This window comes from Cebidichthys violaceus, unplaced genomic scaffold, assembly GCF_023349555.1.
Source record: "Cebidichthys violaceus isolate CVI_PGR_0920_01 unplaced genomic scaffold, fCebVio1.0.p SCAF_541, whole genome shotgun sequence".
In the NCBI taxonomy this organism is placed as follows: Eukaryota; Metazoa; Chordata; class Actinopteri; order Perciformes; family Stichaeidae; genus Cebidichthys; species Cebidichthys violaceus.
Window position 1 is genome coordinate 1 of NW_027176752.1, and position 17,460 is coordinate 17,460.

Consider the following 17,460-nt stretch of genomic DNA (forward strand, 5'->3'; position numbering starts at 1 on the left):
CACATGTTCTCAATGGGATTTAAGTCAGGACTTTGGGAAGGCCATTCTAAAACCCTAATTCTAGCCTGATTTAGCCATTCCATTACCACTTTTGATGTGTGTTTGGGGTCATTGTCCTGTTGGAACACCCAACTGCGCCCAAGACCCAACCTTCGGGCTGATGATTTTAGGTTATCATGAAGAATTTGAAGGTAATCCTCCTTCTTCATTATCCCATTTACTCTCTGTAAAGCACCAGTTCCATTGGCAGCAAAACAGCCCCACAGCATAATACTACCACCACCGTGCTTGACGGTAGGCATGGTGTTCTTGGGGTTAAAGGCCTCACCTTTTCTCCTCCAAACATATTGCTGGGCATTGTGGCCAAACAGCTCAATTTTTGTTTCGTCTGACCACAGAACTTTCCTCCAGAAGGTCTTATCTTTGTCCACGTGATCAGCAGCAAACTTCAGTCGAGCCTTAAGGTGCCGCTTTTGGAGCAAGGGCTTCCTTCTTGCACGGCAGCCTCTCAGTCCATGGAGATGCAAAACACGCTTGACTGTGGACACTGACACCTGTGTTCCAGCAGCTTCTAATTCTTGGCAAATCTGCTTTTTGGTGGTTCTCGGTTGACTCTTCACCCTCCTGACCAATTTTCTCTCAGCAGCAGGTGATAGCTTGCGTTTTCTTCCTGATCGTGGCAGTGACAAAACAGTGCCATGCACTTTATACTTACAAACAATTGTTTGCACTGTTGCTCTTGGGACCTGCAGCTGCTTTGAAATGGCTCCAAGTGACTTTTCTGACTTGTTCAAGTCAATGATTCGCTTTTTCAGATCCATGCTGAGCTCCTTTGACTTTCCCATTGTAGCGTTTGTGGGCGTTTGTATCCAATGAGCCCTATTTAAATGGCCTCAGAGAAGTCACCAGCTGTAGTCACTCATAATCACTCACAAGAAGTTAAGAGGCCATGCTATGAAGCTCATTTCATTGACACAACTTTCTAAGTCACCAAAATTGCTAATTCATGTTGCTGTATGTATATTTTTGACCCAGCAGATTTGATCACTTTTTCTGTTAACCCATAATAAAGTCATGAAAGAACCAAACTTCATGAATGTTTTTTGTGACAAAGAAGTATCTGTTCCAATCACTCTATCAGAGAAAAATCAGAGTTGTAGAAATAACTGGAAACTCAAGAGAGCCATGACATTATGTTCTTTACAAGTGTATGTAAACTTTTGACCACAACTGTAGCTAACCAATGTAACGCTGTGTTGGTGACGTACAATGCAAGGCGAGAGATGTAGTTCCCTGAGCGGTTTCACACAAAACTAAAAGACAATACGAGAAATCTACAACAAACTGCGACTTTCCTGACGTGCAAAATTATCTTTTTGAATTGATTTGTATTCACTCGTGGCAAAAATATAGGCCATTGACTACTGTACATATTATTTTACTGTACCAAAGCATTTATTAATTAGTTTTTACATTTTTATTATTCCGCTAATGTACGGTAGCAAAAAAAAAAAATGGCGACCGTATTTCCGGTTTTGGAAGCCGATTGCCTGGTTGCCAGCGTGGCAACAACTTTTAAAAGTAAGCTTGTTTTGCTCGTTAGTGATTAATTGTTGCGGGTTAGTAATTAATTAGGTCATCTTAAGTTTACCCAGGAATTTAAGATACAAAACCTGATTTTGTAATCGCACCCAACAGTTCCCCAAAATCCCACAACTCTCCAGCTGGGAGGAAACTTAGGGAATTATGGAAGTGGGAGGAGCTTTCTGCCAGCGTCACTACCTACCTACACCTCCGAAGGGCAGGGTCGGCAGGCACATGTGGATGATCCCGTCATTAGAGCAGAATCCTCCACTGCTGGTCTTCTCCAGAACGGTGTTTACCACCTTCAAAACGAGGGGAGGACAACGGGACGTCAAAAATAGACAACACAATATGTCCACGGCTACGACGCAGGGCTCTGTGTTCTTACAGAGGACTCGTCGGAGAAGACGTAGAGGGCCAGCGGCTTCTCTTGGCGGTTGATTAAGGCGATGCCTTCCTCCAGAGACTCCACGGTGAGGATGGGCAGGATGGGGCCAAAGATCTCCTCCGCCATCAGAGCGTCGTCCTCGGCCACGTCCACCAGCACTGTGGGAGCTGACAGAAGACATTAGCACATTAGAGACATAAATATCATGTCGTGTGATCCCAAATGTTTTGGAGAACAAAGAAAATACACAGAAATCAAGATTTCTACGGATCAAATGTTTTTGTTCAATTCACAAAGAGCGTTACTGATTATCCGACAGACAGAGAGGCATTTCTGTTATTGACCTACCCTCACTGATAAAAATGGGGTCGGCAAAATATTATAAAAACAATAGACTGTATATAGAGGTGGTCGTTGTGACCTCACTCATTGGTTTGTGGACTGCCGTTTTGAAGCCTCGAGTTTGGCGATTTCGCCATCTTTGATTACAGCAGTCGCCATGTTGTTTTTATCACAAATGAACAGGAGTGACCATATTTGGAATGAGGAGGAGTGACGTAGAGACGTCGTATACGGCTCTGGTAGCGGCAGTGACCTGTCAATCACAGTAAGCCCCGCCCTAAAGCATACCCTGCTTTATGGTCTGTTTGACTCTAAATGGATCATAACTTACAAAATGAACATCATGCTGTATTGAAGAAGACTGTAAACTAGAGATTGAGACCATAAACTCATGTTTACAATGTTTACTGAGGGAATAAATCAAGAGAGAAGTAGAGTCATTTTAGACTAGACTTCTATACAACCAGAGGAGTCGCCCCCTGCTGGCCATTAGAGAGAATGCAGACACTTCCTCATTGGCTTTACTCGACAGAACCGGAGCTTGCCTCCTGATAAAACCACTGGATTTTCAAGAATGTAACATTTCATTAGGTAACTTTGAACTTCTTTATGCCACAGTGTTGCCCTTGCGACCAATTTTATAGAGGACTAAATATCTTTTGTTCAACATATTGGGGCTCGTTCAAATGAGGAAACACAATCATCATCTTAAATAGGAGAAGCTTATTTCATGGGAGATGAAACTCACTTTCGCTCAATGCGATACGATACACTCAGCGGTTTCAATGCTACGGTGTCACTCGGTCTGGTGTGACGGTGGACCTAAAGCCCGGACAGCGATACTTATATAGCTTTTCTTTTTTAAATATATGCGTTCTACAGTGTTTTGAAGTTTACCGCGAACCCACCTATGTACTTGTCCTCCTGGTCGCTCTCTCCTCCCACCACAACCTTTCCAGCGGAGCTCTTGAGCAGCTCCATCAGCCGAGTCCAGTGTCGCGGCGACACGATGCGAGACATGTCGGGGCTGGTCTGAGGCTCCTTGCTGTAGAAGTCCTCCAGGGTCTGGCGCAGCGCGGGCAGCAGGGCGTCCCTCGTGTCGGGCGAGCACAGCACGTAGTCCGGAGCCACGCAGCTCTGGCCGGCGTTGAAATACTTTGACCACACCAAGCGGCGAGCGGCGGCCGCGACGTCCACCCGGCCGTATATGAAGCACGGACACTTGCCGCCCAGTTCCAAGGTAACCGGGGTCAAGTGGGCCGAGGCGGCCCGCATGACGATGCGCGCCACATTCTGAGAACCTAAAAAAAAAAAAAAAAGACAAGTGTCCAAAGCGGAAAGGGTTCATCCTCTGGCGAGCATGAACGTGGTGAACGTTTTAAATCGTGTGCTGTTTTATGAAGCCGGTTGACTGGATTGATTTGCACATAATTTGAATGAAAAGTGTGTTTCTTTACATCACCGTCCGGCTTCAAACTGAAATACAGATGTTCATTTATTTTAAAGAGAGAGGCCATGTAACCTAAAAAAAAAAGAGTTACTCTTACTCTGGAGAGATGAAACGGTGTAAGAGTCATAAGCAATTCATAAACACCCTCAGTCAATTCAATAGACTCCAGGAGCTTTTGGTGGATGAAGTAAAATGAGCCATCTTTATTCTTTACGTCATGTAGAAATAGCTGTATACTGTTACACTACCTCTTTAGCATGTTTCAATGTTAGTAAATCAGGGAGATTCCTTGTGCCACAGCTGAAACCCAGAATCATTCAGTTGATGTACAGACTTCTTACCTGTACGTCTGTTAATTGCAGAGCGATGATTTAGATCATAGCATTCGTTTGTTGTATTTGTGATTTTTTTTTTTTTGACCAGTGTAAAGGACACACACACACACACACACACACACACACACACACACACACACACACACACACACACACACACACACACACAATGGAGACTCTTACCCGTGTAGAAGATGTGGTCAAAGCGATTCTGCAGAAGTGTCGTGGTCTCCTCTGCTGCACCACGAACAACTGTGTAACAGTCCTGCCACAATAAGAGGATCGTCACTGGTGACATGTAGAAACTAGGTCACAGCTCTTTGCTACCAAGTCAATCAAAATCAGATAAGTGACGAAACTCTTCTTCTTTGTCAATGAAATGTTTCTGGCTGCCTTGCCTTCCCTCAGGGTGCGGTTGTTGTGGTGTATTTTAGGAGTGTTGCGCACTCAGATACATTAGGTGCAACTTGGAAGGAACATTTTACAGAAAAAGAGGAACTTGTGTCATCATGACAGAAGACTTTCCCCGCTGCTCCACTAAGCAGTCCAGCCTGTTTTCATCCAGCCTATATTTACCGGTCTCTTCCAGGAACAAGTGGTTCTGTATCGACTGCATTTCTTGGATAGTTTTAGAGCTCCACAGAATGTCTTTTGTGACAGTCAAAGCTTCTACTGAGCATTCTGAATGAAGCTTTGAATGCCTCGTCATATTTTAGAACATCACCCTTTAAAAAAAAAAAAAAGAAGGGAAAAATAGGATTTTGTGTTGTTGCGGTTATACAAATGTAATGTATGGCGCCGATAGATTGCTGCTAGACCGCAATCCAACAGGTGCGTGCCTCCCTTTGTGTGCGGCAAGCGGGAGAGCAAAATGTTTTCCGAAGGCTAAACTCCAACAAATATGGATTAAAGCTGGATATTTAATGAGATAAAAGCATGGAAATGAATACAAATATCTTTATTCTTTTGTACTTTTGGACTGAGCACTGTGTGCGGTACAGCCCTACATAGTTTCTGGATATAAACCGCACTATATATTATCAAGAACTTTAGATTGTAACTGAATTTGTAGATTAAACAAAAAAAACCCTCAAAATGTTGCTTTACCTGAGACAAATATTTGGGGATGAGCTCTGCCATCAGACGTTCTGTGTGGGCGCTGACCTCTGAAGGCTTGATGACTGCACAGTTTCCTAGTCGGAGGAAACATCATCCAGTCGGTAAAGACGGCAGTGATCGACTTGACACGAGTTCACACGTTTCAAAAGGTGCTTTAATGCCGCTTTAAACCCAAACTAAGCTCCTCAGCCCTCCATTGTCCCGCTCTGATGAAGGCCACACGTGTTTTTCTACAACGTTGAACTGGAGCAAAGTTTAAGGGCGTCCTTCTTGCGGATTCAAAAGGGATGAAGGTAGAACCAGTAATTACTTTTTACAGAAGAATGAGGAAATTAATGTTTACCCTAATTGGCATCAAGCACAGACATGTTATGTTCTTTCTAGAACAGAACGTTTTCCAGGTCTCGTCACGATGCCGACGTCTGATAAACGAGAGTCGGCTGCAATCAACCCTCGGGTTCACATTCCGTGACTTCCGCGTTTCCGTGAACTTAGGTTTCATCAGACGCCGAATGAATACAATGCAGTTTAGCAAGAAACCCTGAAACTTTACCCAAAGCAGCTGAAGAGCCAGTATCAGAGCGAGAGTTGGACTGACATCGAACGACAATGTTGCTCTGTGTCTGCTGGATACAGCTAGCGAAAAAGTTCACCACATCAACCGAAATTGCAGTTTTCAAGCAACCTTATCATCCCGTCGGAGTCCTGTTTCTGCCCACTTGTTTTTTTCTTCACTATCACTGGTCTCAAATCAATGATGGCCCCAAAGCTCCACGGAGCTGAAGGGCCTCAAAGGGGATTTTGATCATTTTGTTGTCATTTGATTGTTTGTAACACTAAAACAAAAAAAGGCACAAATATGGAGTGGTTCAGCTTTGAGTCAATATATAGTGTATATTCTGGTGATTATGGGTGTGGATGATACCTGCAGCAATGGCTGAAACCAAAGGCAGGAGAAGGAGATGCAGCGGGTAGTTCCACGGCCCGATGATCAGCACCACTCCCAGCGGCTCCCGCCGTACAAAGCAGTCATCTAGCTTTGTGGCCTGAAAATGAACGAAGATAAGAAATGTATTACATTATGAATAAACCTGATGAAATCACGAAGAGATAAAAAAAAAAAGATTTAAAAAGACAGGATCTTTTTAAATCTGTCTTTATAACTTTATGGAAGTGCAATACATATTCAGCAATGGCTGAAAAATCTTCTTTTTTTTTGTTGACCTCCAGTGATCTCACTTCACAGCGTAGCTGCAGTGATGTAGAAGTGGACTCCAGGGTGTGTCAGTACACCGTGGCATCACATTTGAGTCACTGCTGGGTGTGGTCACTCTTCAGCCCGGCCGGCGCCGTGTTCATTTTTGTGAATTAAAAATCTTTGGATTTTTGTACCATTTGTCAAACTGTCAATCCACAGACAAATTTCAACAATAAAAAAAAAATTCTAAAAAGGAATAAAATGATAAGACAATGGTAAAAATAATCGTTAAACCCAACAACCAACTGGCCACGTCCAGCCCAGTATCTGTACATCCTCCACTAACTGACCGGTCACTCTCCCAATTCTCCCTCAGATCTCAATAAATCACTTTCTGACATGAAGACTCCGACCTGTGACCTGGACCCTATCCCTTCCACTCTAGTCATGGCTTGTCTCCCAGCCCTCCACCCGCACCTCCTGGAACATACTGGAACGCACTGTTGTCCACCAACTCAAAACCCGCCTGGACTCGAACCAACTGTATGAACCATTTCAATCTGGATTCAGATCTCATCGCAGCACAGAATCTGCCCTCATCAAAGTCACCAATGACCTCCTCCTCTCCTCCGATGACCACTCCCTCAACATCCTGGTACTGCTTGACCTCAGTGCAGCCTTCGACACCATCAACCACTCCATCCTCCTTTTCCATCTCGAGTCCTCCCTCCACATTACTGGCACAGCCCTCTCCTGGTTCAGATCATACCTCTCTGACCGTGAACAGTTCATTAGTATCAACAAATCCAAGTCTGACACAGCCCCAGTCTCTCAAGGTGTCCCCCAAGGTTCAGTACTCGGTCCCCTCCTCTTCATCCTCTACCTGCTCCCCCTTGGCGACGTCATACGACACCATGGTTTCCATTTCCACTGCTATGCTGACGACATCCGGCTCTACATCTCCAAATCCATCACCCCCATCACCACCAACTACATCACAGATATAAAAACCTGGATGCAAGCCAGCTTCCTCAAACTCAACAGTGACAAATCTGAAATCCTCATCATCGGCACCAAATCACTAAACAAATCCCACCACAACTTCTCCCTCTGCATCGATGGCACCACTGTTCCTGCTTCCACACATGTCCGTAACCTTGGTATCATTTTTGATCAAACCCTTTCCTTTGAACGCCACGTCAATCACATCACAAAAAACGCCTTCTTTCATCTCAAAAACATCGCCCATCTAGGCCCCTCCCTCCACAGCCGCTGAAACACTCATCCTCGTCTTCATCACCTCTCGACTGGACTACTGCAACAGCATCCTGTACGGCTCACCCACCAAAATCATCAACAAACTACAATACATCCAGAACTCAGCTGCCCGTCTGCTCTCCCACTCCACCAGAGACCACATCACCCCAGTCCTTCAGAACCTCCACTGGCAAAGAATCCAGTTCAGGATTCTCCTCATCACATATAAAGTCCTTCATAACCCTAAACCCCTTCATACCTTTAGACCTCCTGCATCGACACGCTCCCACCCGCAACCTCAGATCCGCCGACGCCAAGCTCCTTACCCCCTCTACTCTGTCCAAGCATCGGACCTGGGGGGACAGGGTCTTCTCCATCGCTGCCCCCTCCCTCTGGAACTCCCTCCCCCAGCCCCTCAGACATTCTCAGTCACTTAAGACTCACATATCATTACTTCTTTTGTTTCTGTTTTTACCATGGAAAGCGTCTGAGTACCTTTTAAAGCGCTGTACAAATAAAATGTCATTGTAAAATCATTGTTTAACCTACCAGGTTTTTGCTGACATACTCCGGCTGTATCCAGGTTGTCAAGTTAGCGATGGCGAAGTACAGCTCGTTGACCACGATGTCGACCTCGGACATGATGGCCTCGAATTTTGGCTGACAATAAGAAAGGGGAGGTTAGTGCTCCATGAATCATAGCGGACAAACAAATCATATAATGTGCTACAAACACCCTGCAAGTGTGCATGTGTGCCTTCAAACGTACACATTTAGCAATAAGCAGTTGGAAAGGTAGTCAACGCGTGTGTGTGTGTGTGTGTGTGTGTGTGTGTGTGTGTGTGTGTGTGTGTGTGTGTGTGTGTGTGTGTGTGTGTGTGTGTGTGTGTGTGTACCGTCTTGTACCTTTGCGAGGTCTTCGTGCAGTGCCTTTAAGATCTGCTCCTCGTTCTCTTGGATCATGGACATGAGCTTGTTCAGCTGAGTCAAGCGAAACTCCACCGGTATCGTGACGCCCGAACGAAACACCGACCGCAACCTGTCCACGACCTGGCTCTGGGTGTCCATCCTGTCACCTGGAACACACAGAGAAATAGGAGTTCTCCCCTCGGGTAACTTGAAACGAGTATAAATACTACACACATTTGATAAGCTGGAACAGCTGAGAAAACAACAGCCAAATGATTGTCACAGCAGATTCGATCAGCGACTATGAAGGAAGTGTTTCTGACACTCGTTCGCTTACATTAGCTGAATAATGAATTGATTAATGGCCGATGGATCAGAAGGCCTGTTGTTGATCTCAGTGGGATGACGTCGTACTTGGCCGTGCCCGTTAAGTGAGTGACGGACTGGAGGCCACCTGTTGTCAAGGCTACCGATGTGACATTCATCCGCATTCATGTTGCTGAGAGCGCAGTTTGGCAGCTAGATATATACCATTTGAAGGATTTTGTCTCAATGCTCTCGTGTTTTTTTTTGCGCACACACCATCCGTGGCCCTTTGTCTGTGGTTCATGATCAGTGGAATGTCAACCAGGCGGCAACCTCCGTTTCTGAAGAGTGAAGCCGATGTGGAAGCGTCTTAAAACCTGCATTCTCTCTAATGTCCACCAGGGGGCGACTCCTCTGGTTGTATAGAAGTCTAGTCTAAAATGACTCTACTTCTCTCTTGATTTATTCCCTCAGTAAACGTTGTAAACATGAGTTTATGGTCTCAATCTCTAGTTTACAGTCTTCTTCAATACAGCATGATGTTCATTTAGTAAATGATGGTCCATTTAGAGGGCGGGCTTACTGTGATTGACAGGTCGTTGCCGCTACCAGAGCCGCATGCGGCGTCTCTACGTCACTTCTCCGCATTCCAACTATGGTAACGTTACATTACAGTCATTTAGCAGACGCTTTTATCCAAAGCGACTTACGATTCAGATTCTATAACACAGCTACGGGAGCAATTTTGGGGTTAAGTGTCTTGCTCAAAGACACATCAACATGCGACTAGCGGAGCCGGAGATCGAACCGCCGATTCTCTGATTGAAGGACAGCCCTGCTCTCCACTTATCCACAGTCTCCCAGGACTTCTGTTCATTGGTTGCCCAAAAAAAAAAACAATGGGTGACGTCACAATGACTACATCCACTTCTATATACAGTCTATGATATCAATTGACCCCCACTTAGAGAACTTGATTCCTTATGTTAATGTAAAGTTACCCAGCTCTGTTCTTAGATACTCCTACTTGCACTACTTTAATAGAACATGGATGCTGACGTGGGGGACGCTAATCGGGTTTCTCCAGAAAAGCGTCCTCCATGTGGGAAAATGGAGGACACAATGCTGGACCTTCTTTATCTCGACGGGCTTCTCCCGGTCTCAAAAACCCCGTTCCCTTTCCTCTCCCGAGGATGGAAGGTCGTGTTGATCAGACTGATGTTCTTCAGGGCTTGTTGGCAGGTTTCCCTGTTCATCAGAGAAATGTCTCCATCTGCATGATTTTACACAGTCATGCAATTTGGGATGCAATATGCTTTACATAGTTAACGGTTGTTTGCTACAATATTAAGCCTCAGAATGTTAAATACAGATATTTTAAAGATAATCATAATGGAACCAATTAATATGACAATGCAACTTATCTCTGGGGTGATTATGGCTATTTTTTCTTTTTTTTCTAATGTGATTCAGTAATCCGGATTAAGTTAGGGCTATAATTACTACCCGAGCCTTCCTATGGGTAATATGATTATTATTACCCATAGTGGAGAGATCAAACCTGCTGTTACAAATCAAACAGCAGGTAAATGAGACCGGGATCACAACAGGGACCACGGGATGCGTCATCACACTGAACCAGCGCGTGCGGGGGAGGCTAGTTTATAAACCCTGCTAATTGAGAGTATTATGTAAATTGTAGATATATGCAGCCGCGCGGTGATTGCGCGTGGCCAGAAGTACGGCAGACCAAACGAAACGCACGTGTAACGTTATCACATTTATTTCACAACTATGAACGGGCTATTAAACAAAAAGAAGAGTCTCAGAACAAACGTGTCAATCTACCTGTTGAGTTTGTGTCCCGCGCCGAAGAACACACCGAAGACAGTGAGTCGGTATTTCCGGGTGTCGGCTGATTTACCTGCCGGTCTACTGCGCGAGATGGGGGGCGGGAATGTTTTAGGGTTGATCCAGATAAACCGGCCTTCAGACCAGTCAGGCGGGAGAGCCGTGGCCCAGCTGCGTAGGTATGGTTTCACCGTCGGCTGGGACACGTGTGTGTGTGCGTGTGTGCGCGTGCGTGGTGCACACGCCAGACAGCGTATAAACACTTAATGTTTTCCCCACATTCTGGTGAATCTGTCCGCATCAATTTATGATGGAAATGCCTTAAAGTATGTAAATGAAAACCCATAATGCATGGCGACAGGTGACAACTCAAAATATGTGATGTAATAGCTCGTGCTTGAAAACGTTCTGCACATTCAAAGCACGTTTGGTTTAATGCGAGACGAGCTGGAACAAGCACAAGTCAATTCCGTCCTCCCGGGACATCGGTAGGGACATGTCCCCGCCGGTCCATCACCTGCTACCGAGGCTTTGCGTGTTCAGTCCGGATCTCCGTGTCTGAACTATGGTAATTATGTAAACCTAACTGTTCATTGAGCAGTTTGCCTGAGGCAAACCCAACAACCGGTTTTATCGGTTGATCCGTTCTCAGTCACAAGCTTGTACTTCTGCCCATATGTGGGCACGTCTGTTACTGAGTGACAGTCTTCATATTAGTAATAATTGCACTAAAAGACAAATTGTCATGGAGCAAGGTGGGACGTGATGTGTTTCTTCACACCACATCTGGCAGACAGAATGAATGACACGCCCACATTTAACAGAAAAAAGGAAAACTAATACCACATCTGTTCAGCTTCTGACAGTTATGTTAGTGCTTTTCACAAATGACTGCATACAAAATGTGCTCATGGTTTTATCTGAACTGACCCTGAAACATGCGATATGAGAGTGTTTGACAACCAAAGAACGTAGTGTATGTAGTAGAGGGGCAACGGATTCGGATCAGAGTCACAGACCAGAACAAAAGAAAGGGAGCAGATAACTTTGAGAGATCCCTGATCACGTTTTTATGCGGCCGACACTGATTGCAGATCATTGATGATCCATATTGGCAGATACAGATCCATTTCAACCAGTCTGAAGTCTGTAAACCACCAACAATTCTACATCTTTTTACTGTATTAGTCATTTAGAATCGGGGTTTTCTTCATAAAACAATTCAGATGATTGGGAAATAAAATATTGTATTTTTATGGGTTAAAACAAATCTTGTCAGTAGTTTTAATGATTTAGAGTTAATGTAAACAGCTCATAATTCATCTCTAATATCCATTTATGTTACTGTGATAACTGGGGGGGGTCCGTACCGATCGACAGTGGTCCGTTACACCACTAGTATGTAGCCTCATTAAACAAAACCTGAAAAAAAAACAAAAAAAAAAAACCTCAGCATTGATACAAAAACTTTATTCTCACAATATCAAAATTGACAGACCTACAGTGATTTGTAGATTAAAAGGAATTAAGAGAGAAAACGATGATGAGTATAGTGACTCCTGTCGGCCGGTCGCTGAGCAGCAGCGCTGCGTGTGTTAAATAATGACGCACATAACTGTTAAACAGAAACATAAGAGCAAAAGATGTGGGGGAATAACGTCATCTTGCATTTAATCCTGGCAGCAACAATTATACAAAAATCAAAAAAAGAAAAGAAAATGTATGCATTGAAGGAATTCCTCGAGAGACACGTTTGCCAATTTCAACCAGCTGTGTGTGTGTGTGTGTGTGTGTGTGTGTGTGTGTGAGAGATCACAGTTCCGGGTCGCCGTTCACCCCCCCCCCCCCCCCCCCCCAACACACACACACACACACACACACACACACACACACACACACACACACACACACACACACACACACACACACACACACACACACACACACACACACATTACCCAGAGGCTGGAGGAAAATCAGCAAACGTTTCCCTTTAAATGATACAATTGTTTAACTTCCTACATCTGCAAATATTTAAAAACGAAGAGAAAAAATAAAAACTCTTTCCAGATACTTCTAAAAACTAAATGACGATGTTTGTCATGGGGAAAAAAAAAAAAAAAAACACTACCAGAGTGGTGAAGCTCAGGTCGGGGGGGGGGTCGTATCTACAGCGGGCGGAAGGAGAAATGAAAGAGGAGGCCGAGGGGAGAAAGGAAGCGACGGAGGAGAAGTGACAGCGGTCATGAGACCCAGCATCCACCCTTCACAGTGACTGCTCCGTCAGCCTCCAGGCAGCGCGGCACAAACACAGCTCTCCCACAGCTGAAGCCACATGCGGCTTCACAAGAGAAGGGAGGAGGGGGGGAGGAGGGGGTTTGTTTGGCAGTTTTTTGTTGTTTTTGTCTAACTGCTCTGAGTTCAGTCCGACAGGATGATGGAGGAGGGCGGCTGGTGTGAAATGGTACCGGAGGGGCTGGTTGTTTCCGGCGCATCGCGGCGGTCCGCTCGGAGAGACTTCACAGGAAATAGTCGGCTACTGGCTTCTTGGAGGGGATGCCTCTGGTCTCCTGCGGCGCCGCCTCGAATATGATGAACTCCCGCTGTAGATGCTCGTCCAGCTCCAAGATGGCCGCCACGTTGCCGCACCTGATTGTCCGGAGAGAGAGAGAGAGAGAGAGAGAGAGAGAGAGAGAGAGAGAGAGAGAGAGAGAGAGAGAGAGAGAGAGAGAGAGACAACGTGGTTAAGACACTCACATAATTTGTGAATAACAGGGACCATGTGAGTTTTGCTGCGTCCACATACCTGTAGCAGTAGTTGGGCGCCGACCACACGGTGAGCACCGTCTCGTTGAAGTGCCACTTGTAGCCCTCCATGACCAGCTGGTGCGCTCGACAGATCATGTGGATGTCGTTGGCGGCGTTGAACTGCGCCACCACGTCGCTGCCGAACAGGTAGCCGGCGCCTCTGGGACTCACCCCCCACCCTGTGGTGTCTGAGGGCGGAGAGAAGAGCGGTCAGGTGAAGATCGGCTGCTGAGGACGCGGTTACACACTGCGAGATGGGAGCATCGGGATCCGATCAGCCAGACCACATGCCGAGGTGGGCCCGGCTCCGCATTGAGATCTCAGCGAGGTGTGGACAGCGTGTTGGCACAATCCAGACAATTTATAGAGCGTCGGTGTTACATCGTCTTCTGGGGATGGAGCCAGCTGAGACCCGAGCCGGCCTCAAGAGCAGTTTTTGGCACTTGAGCTTCATGTCTCTTGCTGCTTGATAAAAACCAAACATTCCCAACAATTCAGCGTTTAAAAGGCTTGACAGGATGCCTGCATACCTTCAGGGTCTGACCACAGGAGGTCACACATGGGCCCGTCATGGGGAACTTCCTGTTTTCTGTCAATGGTCCGGATCTGGTCCAGTGTCTGGATGGAGGGAGACAGGCCGCCGTGCACACAGAAGATCTGAGGGACAAAAGGGGGGCCATCAGAGTCGTAACACCGCCACGGAAACAGTTCCTGCATCCAAGTTCAAAGGGAAAGGTTCTCTCACCTTGCCGTCGATGATGGCGGAGAGGGACAGGTAGTCGAATATCTCCGTGCAGTACCTCCAGACCGTGACCGAGCCGTACTTGCGGAGGCACTCGTCGTAGAAGCCGTAGACCTGGGTGATTTGCCGGGACTCGTGGTTCCCCCGGATCAAGGTTATCCTGTCCGGGTAGCGCACCTGTGGAGCAAAAAGGGAGGAGCGCGAGGCGTGACTCCACTTCTCGAAAAACCTCAAGAAACCTCTTCTCCAAAAAACACATTTGCGAGAAACAAAATGCATGTCAAGTGTACCTTAAGAGCTAGGAGAAGCAGGAAGGTCTCCACACTGTAGAAGCCTCTGTCCACAAAGTCGCCCATGAAGAGGTAATTTGTCTCTGGGACGTCGCCACCCACCTGTCACGCGAGGAATCAAGACCAGGTGGTTAAACAGTGTTGATGTATGTTTGAGACCCACCATCAGATGTGGGCATTCTCACCAAAGCCTCCCTTTTCCACTCAGCAGAATATGATTTGGATGCAGCAGATATTTCAACATCAAACAGGCGGAACAACACCTCTGAAGTACTCAATGGGCCGTCATAATTAACCTCAGCTGTAAATATGTCCGCCTGAATGTTGCTCGTTTGCATTAAAATGTTTTTTTTAACCCACAGACAACCAAAACCCTCCGGCAGGATGGAAAGCATGTTTTCTTTAAACAAATAGTCAAAACGACACGTTTCATCAGTCAGAAGCTGTAAAAACGGTCAGTCAGATTTTCCTTTTTCCGACAGTCCTTGAACACATCATGTGTGACAAACGCTTCAGAAACTAAGCTTAGAATAGTGACCAGATCCTGAAAAAAACTTTCGATCCAACTAGGAAGACACGATTGACTCGGCTGAGACCAACAGTCACGTGACAAATTCCAGGAAACTTTGACTGCAGTGTGCTGAGCACAGCACTGAGGAGAGGCTGTAAAAATGCGAATAGCTCAATATATATATATAGCATGTGAAACTGCTTGGAGTTCAGAGGGTTAAAGAGCGCTTGCGTGTTTTGCAGGACATTGGATGACACACAATTATCAGATTGCGATCATTATAATAGTATCATGATGAGCAAGCAGCTGATCATTCTTTATGACAGCCGTTAATACTTTTTCCAGAGCGAGGACGGATTTTTGTGAGCTATCGCACTGAGAATAAAGGCATCAAGAATAAAAACTACACCGTACAACAGGGAGGCTCCTTAGTACAAACCAAGACGGAAAACTTTATTATTCCTTTCAAACTCGACAAAGGCAAGGCAGACCAATTCCACTCCTTCCCTTTCACAATAAAAGCCCTAGACATAACTGTCAGAGGGAACTCAAATTCACCAAGAGCGTTTTGCTAAAAGGAAACAATAATAAAGTTTCCATCTCAGACCGCTAGACGCTGTTCTGGGTCAACTGATTCATAAGTGTAAAGGCCTCAAGTCTGCAGTGAGTAAAAGGAAACAGAAACTTACTCTAAACAGCTCCTTCAAGTCATAGAACTGACCATGTATATCACCACACACCTATGAGGGAGAAAAACAAACCAATATGAAAACACATTTAATCGACTTTGAGTTCAATCCTAAGCAAACAAGAGCCAAAAGAAAACGTTACTGACCGTGACAGGAGAGTCTACTCTCTGAACATTGCTTTCTTCCACCAAAATCTCTCTGAAAACACACACAAGTAGAAATAAGATACGTCAACTTCCTGTTTGTAAGATTAGCATGTGGTAAATACTGGATACAATGAATATCTAGTATGCTTATAGGACGCAGCTTAATTCATCTAGCAGGAGTCAAAAGGTCGGATGAAACACTAATAAAACATTACCTGGCTTTGGCACACAGTGCTTTGACTTCGTTTTCTTTAATGAGCTCACAGCGTCTGAGCTGCTCTATCTGTCGGTCCAGGTCGCTGATGTCCCCCATTGTGACACACATAGGGAGAGCTGCTCACACACTACGGTCACACACACACACACGCCGGGGTCAGTCCAAGAACCGGCTCTCTCCGGGCAACGGAGCGGACAGCCACAACACACTCCTTCCTCGGAAAAAGTCAGGGCCCTTTAACACCCGCACGTCCGCCTCTTGCTGGAAGGTTCAGAATAAGAAACTGAAAAAAGAGGGAGAGAAAAAAAGGCGAACAAATTCAACAACAGGCTAAACAATGCAACTTCATTCACTTTAGCGGAGAAGCAGGTTCAGCTAACGTTTGCTAACCTAACTACTTGTTAACTTGAACTTGAGTTGCTAACTAAACGTTACGGTTATATTATTCATAACAATGGGACATTGACGTTGCGTTTTATTGAACGTCACACTGAACAATGCACCGGAGGAAACTGACGTTATTCGTCCAGGAATGTGAGGCCTATGGGCGTAGCGAGCTAACCGTTAGCACGTTAGCTTACACCGCTGCTAACGACGTCAGTGAACAACTGATCTTTTGATAACTTAGCCAACCATTTTGATTGGGAATTTGTCCCAATGGTTAACGCTAATGTCTACCAACGTTGTGCCGGGAAAAACGCACACGTTTGGCGCGTTGGTGAATTTAATTGACGCATTCGGCTTGGCTGCCGAAATGCTGTACGTTAGCTCGCTAACCACGGCTGTCGGGGCACTAGACGGCGTCAACACTGGCTAGCACTGGCTAGCGCTTCTCGGCTAATGTGGCGAGCTAGCTAGCTAGCTAACGCTAGCAACACACATCACAACGGATCTCACAACGCCGCTAATTCGACGGAACCGGAGTAGGCGTACATACTGTTACGTGAATGATATCAGAACGGCGGCAAGCAAAACATCTATGTGTTTCATTCCAGGGAATTGATCCACCGGCTCCTCTTCTTCCCCCCCGGTAACTATCGTCTTTGCCGGTTCACTCCTGCCGTGCTCATGAACACGGACGACTTGACTGTAACTTCCGGTGTAGGGCACGCGCACTGCTCGGCGCAGCCTGGGTAGAGTGCGTGGAGAGGACGGTCCACGGTTCAATGCAATGAAGCGTGAATGAAGATATTAGGAAGCTTGGGAATGCACGATAAAACAAACGGTGAATTAAAGTCCCCCTCCAGTCAACAATGTATTTTACAATCGTCACGTCACTTTAGTGTTTGGCCTTTACTTTGTGAATGATGCATGCGCA

At 45.8% G+C, this 17,460-nt stretch overlaps 2 protein-coding genes across 2 annotated transcripts; both read right to left on the bottom strand.

The window, feature by feature from the left end:
* Positions 1–1,786: 1,786 nt before the first annotated feature.
* Positions 1,787–10,797, bottom strand: LOC137888509 (aldehyde dehydrogenase family 3 member B1-like; the record flags this gene model as incomplete). The annotated part of the gene is made up of 9 exons (XM_068731914.1): positions 10,737–10,797; positions 8,580–8,749; positions 8,223–8,333; positions 6,144–6,264; positions 5,207–5,292; positions 4,283–4,364; positions 3,223–3,615; positions 1,973–2,139; positions 1,787–1,886 (listed from the first exon to the last, which is right to left on the bottom strand). Coding segments are annotated over exons 2-9 (1,222 nt in total), but the record flags the coding sequence as incomplete, so codon positions are not given.
* A 1,793-nt stretch (positions 10,798–12,590) lies between these two features.
* Positions 12,591–17,349, bottom strand: LOC137888507 (serine/threonine-protein phosphatase 4 catalytic subunit B). The gene is made up of 9 exons (XM_068731910.1): positions 17,080–17,349; positions 16,141–16,425; positions 15,926–15,977; positions 15,780–15,830; positions 14,580–14,681; positions 14,293–14,466; positions 14,078–14,204; positions 13,546–13,735; positions 12,591–13,388 (listed from the first exon to the last, which is right to left on the bottom strand). The coding sequence occupies exons 2-9, from the start codon at positions 16,248–16,250 to the stop codon at positions 13,259–13,261; spliced, it is 936 nt and encodes a 311-aa protein (XP_068588011.1). The 5' UTR covers positions 16,251–16,425; positions 17,080–17,349; the 3' UTR covers positions 12,591–13,258.
* Between the last annotated feature and the right edge of the window lie 111 nt (positions 17,350–17,460).

Coding starts and splice junctions, on each gene's coding strand:
- LOC137888507 (XM_068731910.1), bottom strand. CDS start 16,250: ATGTGTGTCACAATGGGGGACATCAGCGACCTGGACCGACAGATAGAG. Junction 14,682..15,779: donor ACTTGAAGGAGCTGTTTAGA/GTAAGTTTCTGT, acceptor CTCGCGTGACAG/GTGGGTGGCGACGTCCCAGA. Junction 14,467..14,579: donor TGCTTCTCCTAGCTCTTAAG/GTACACTTGACA, acceptor TTTGCTCCACAG/GTGCGCTACCCGGACAGGAT.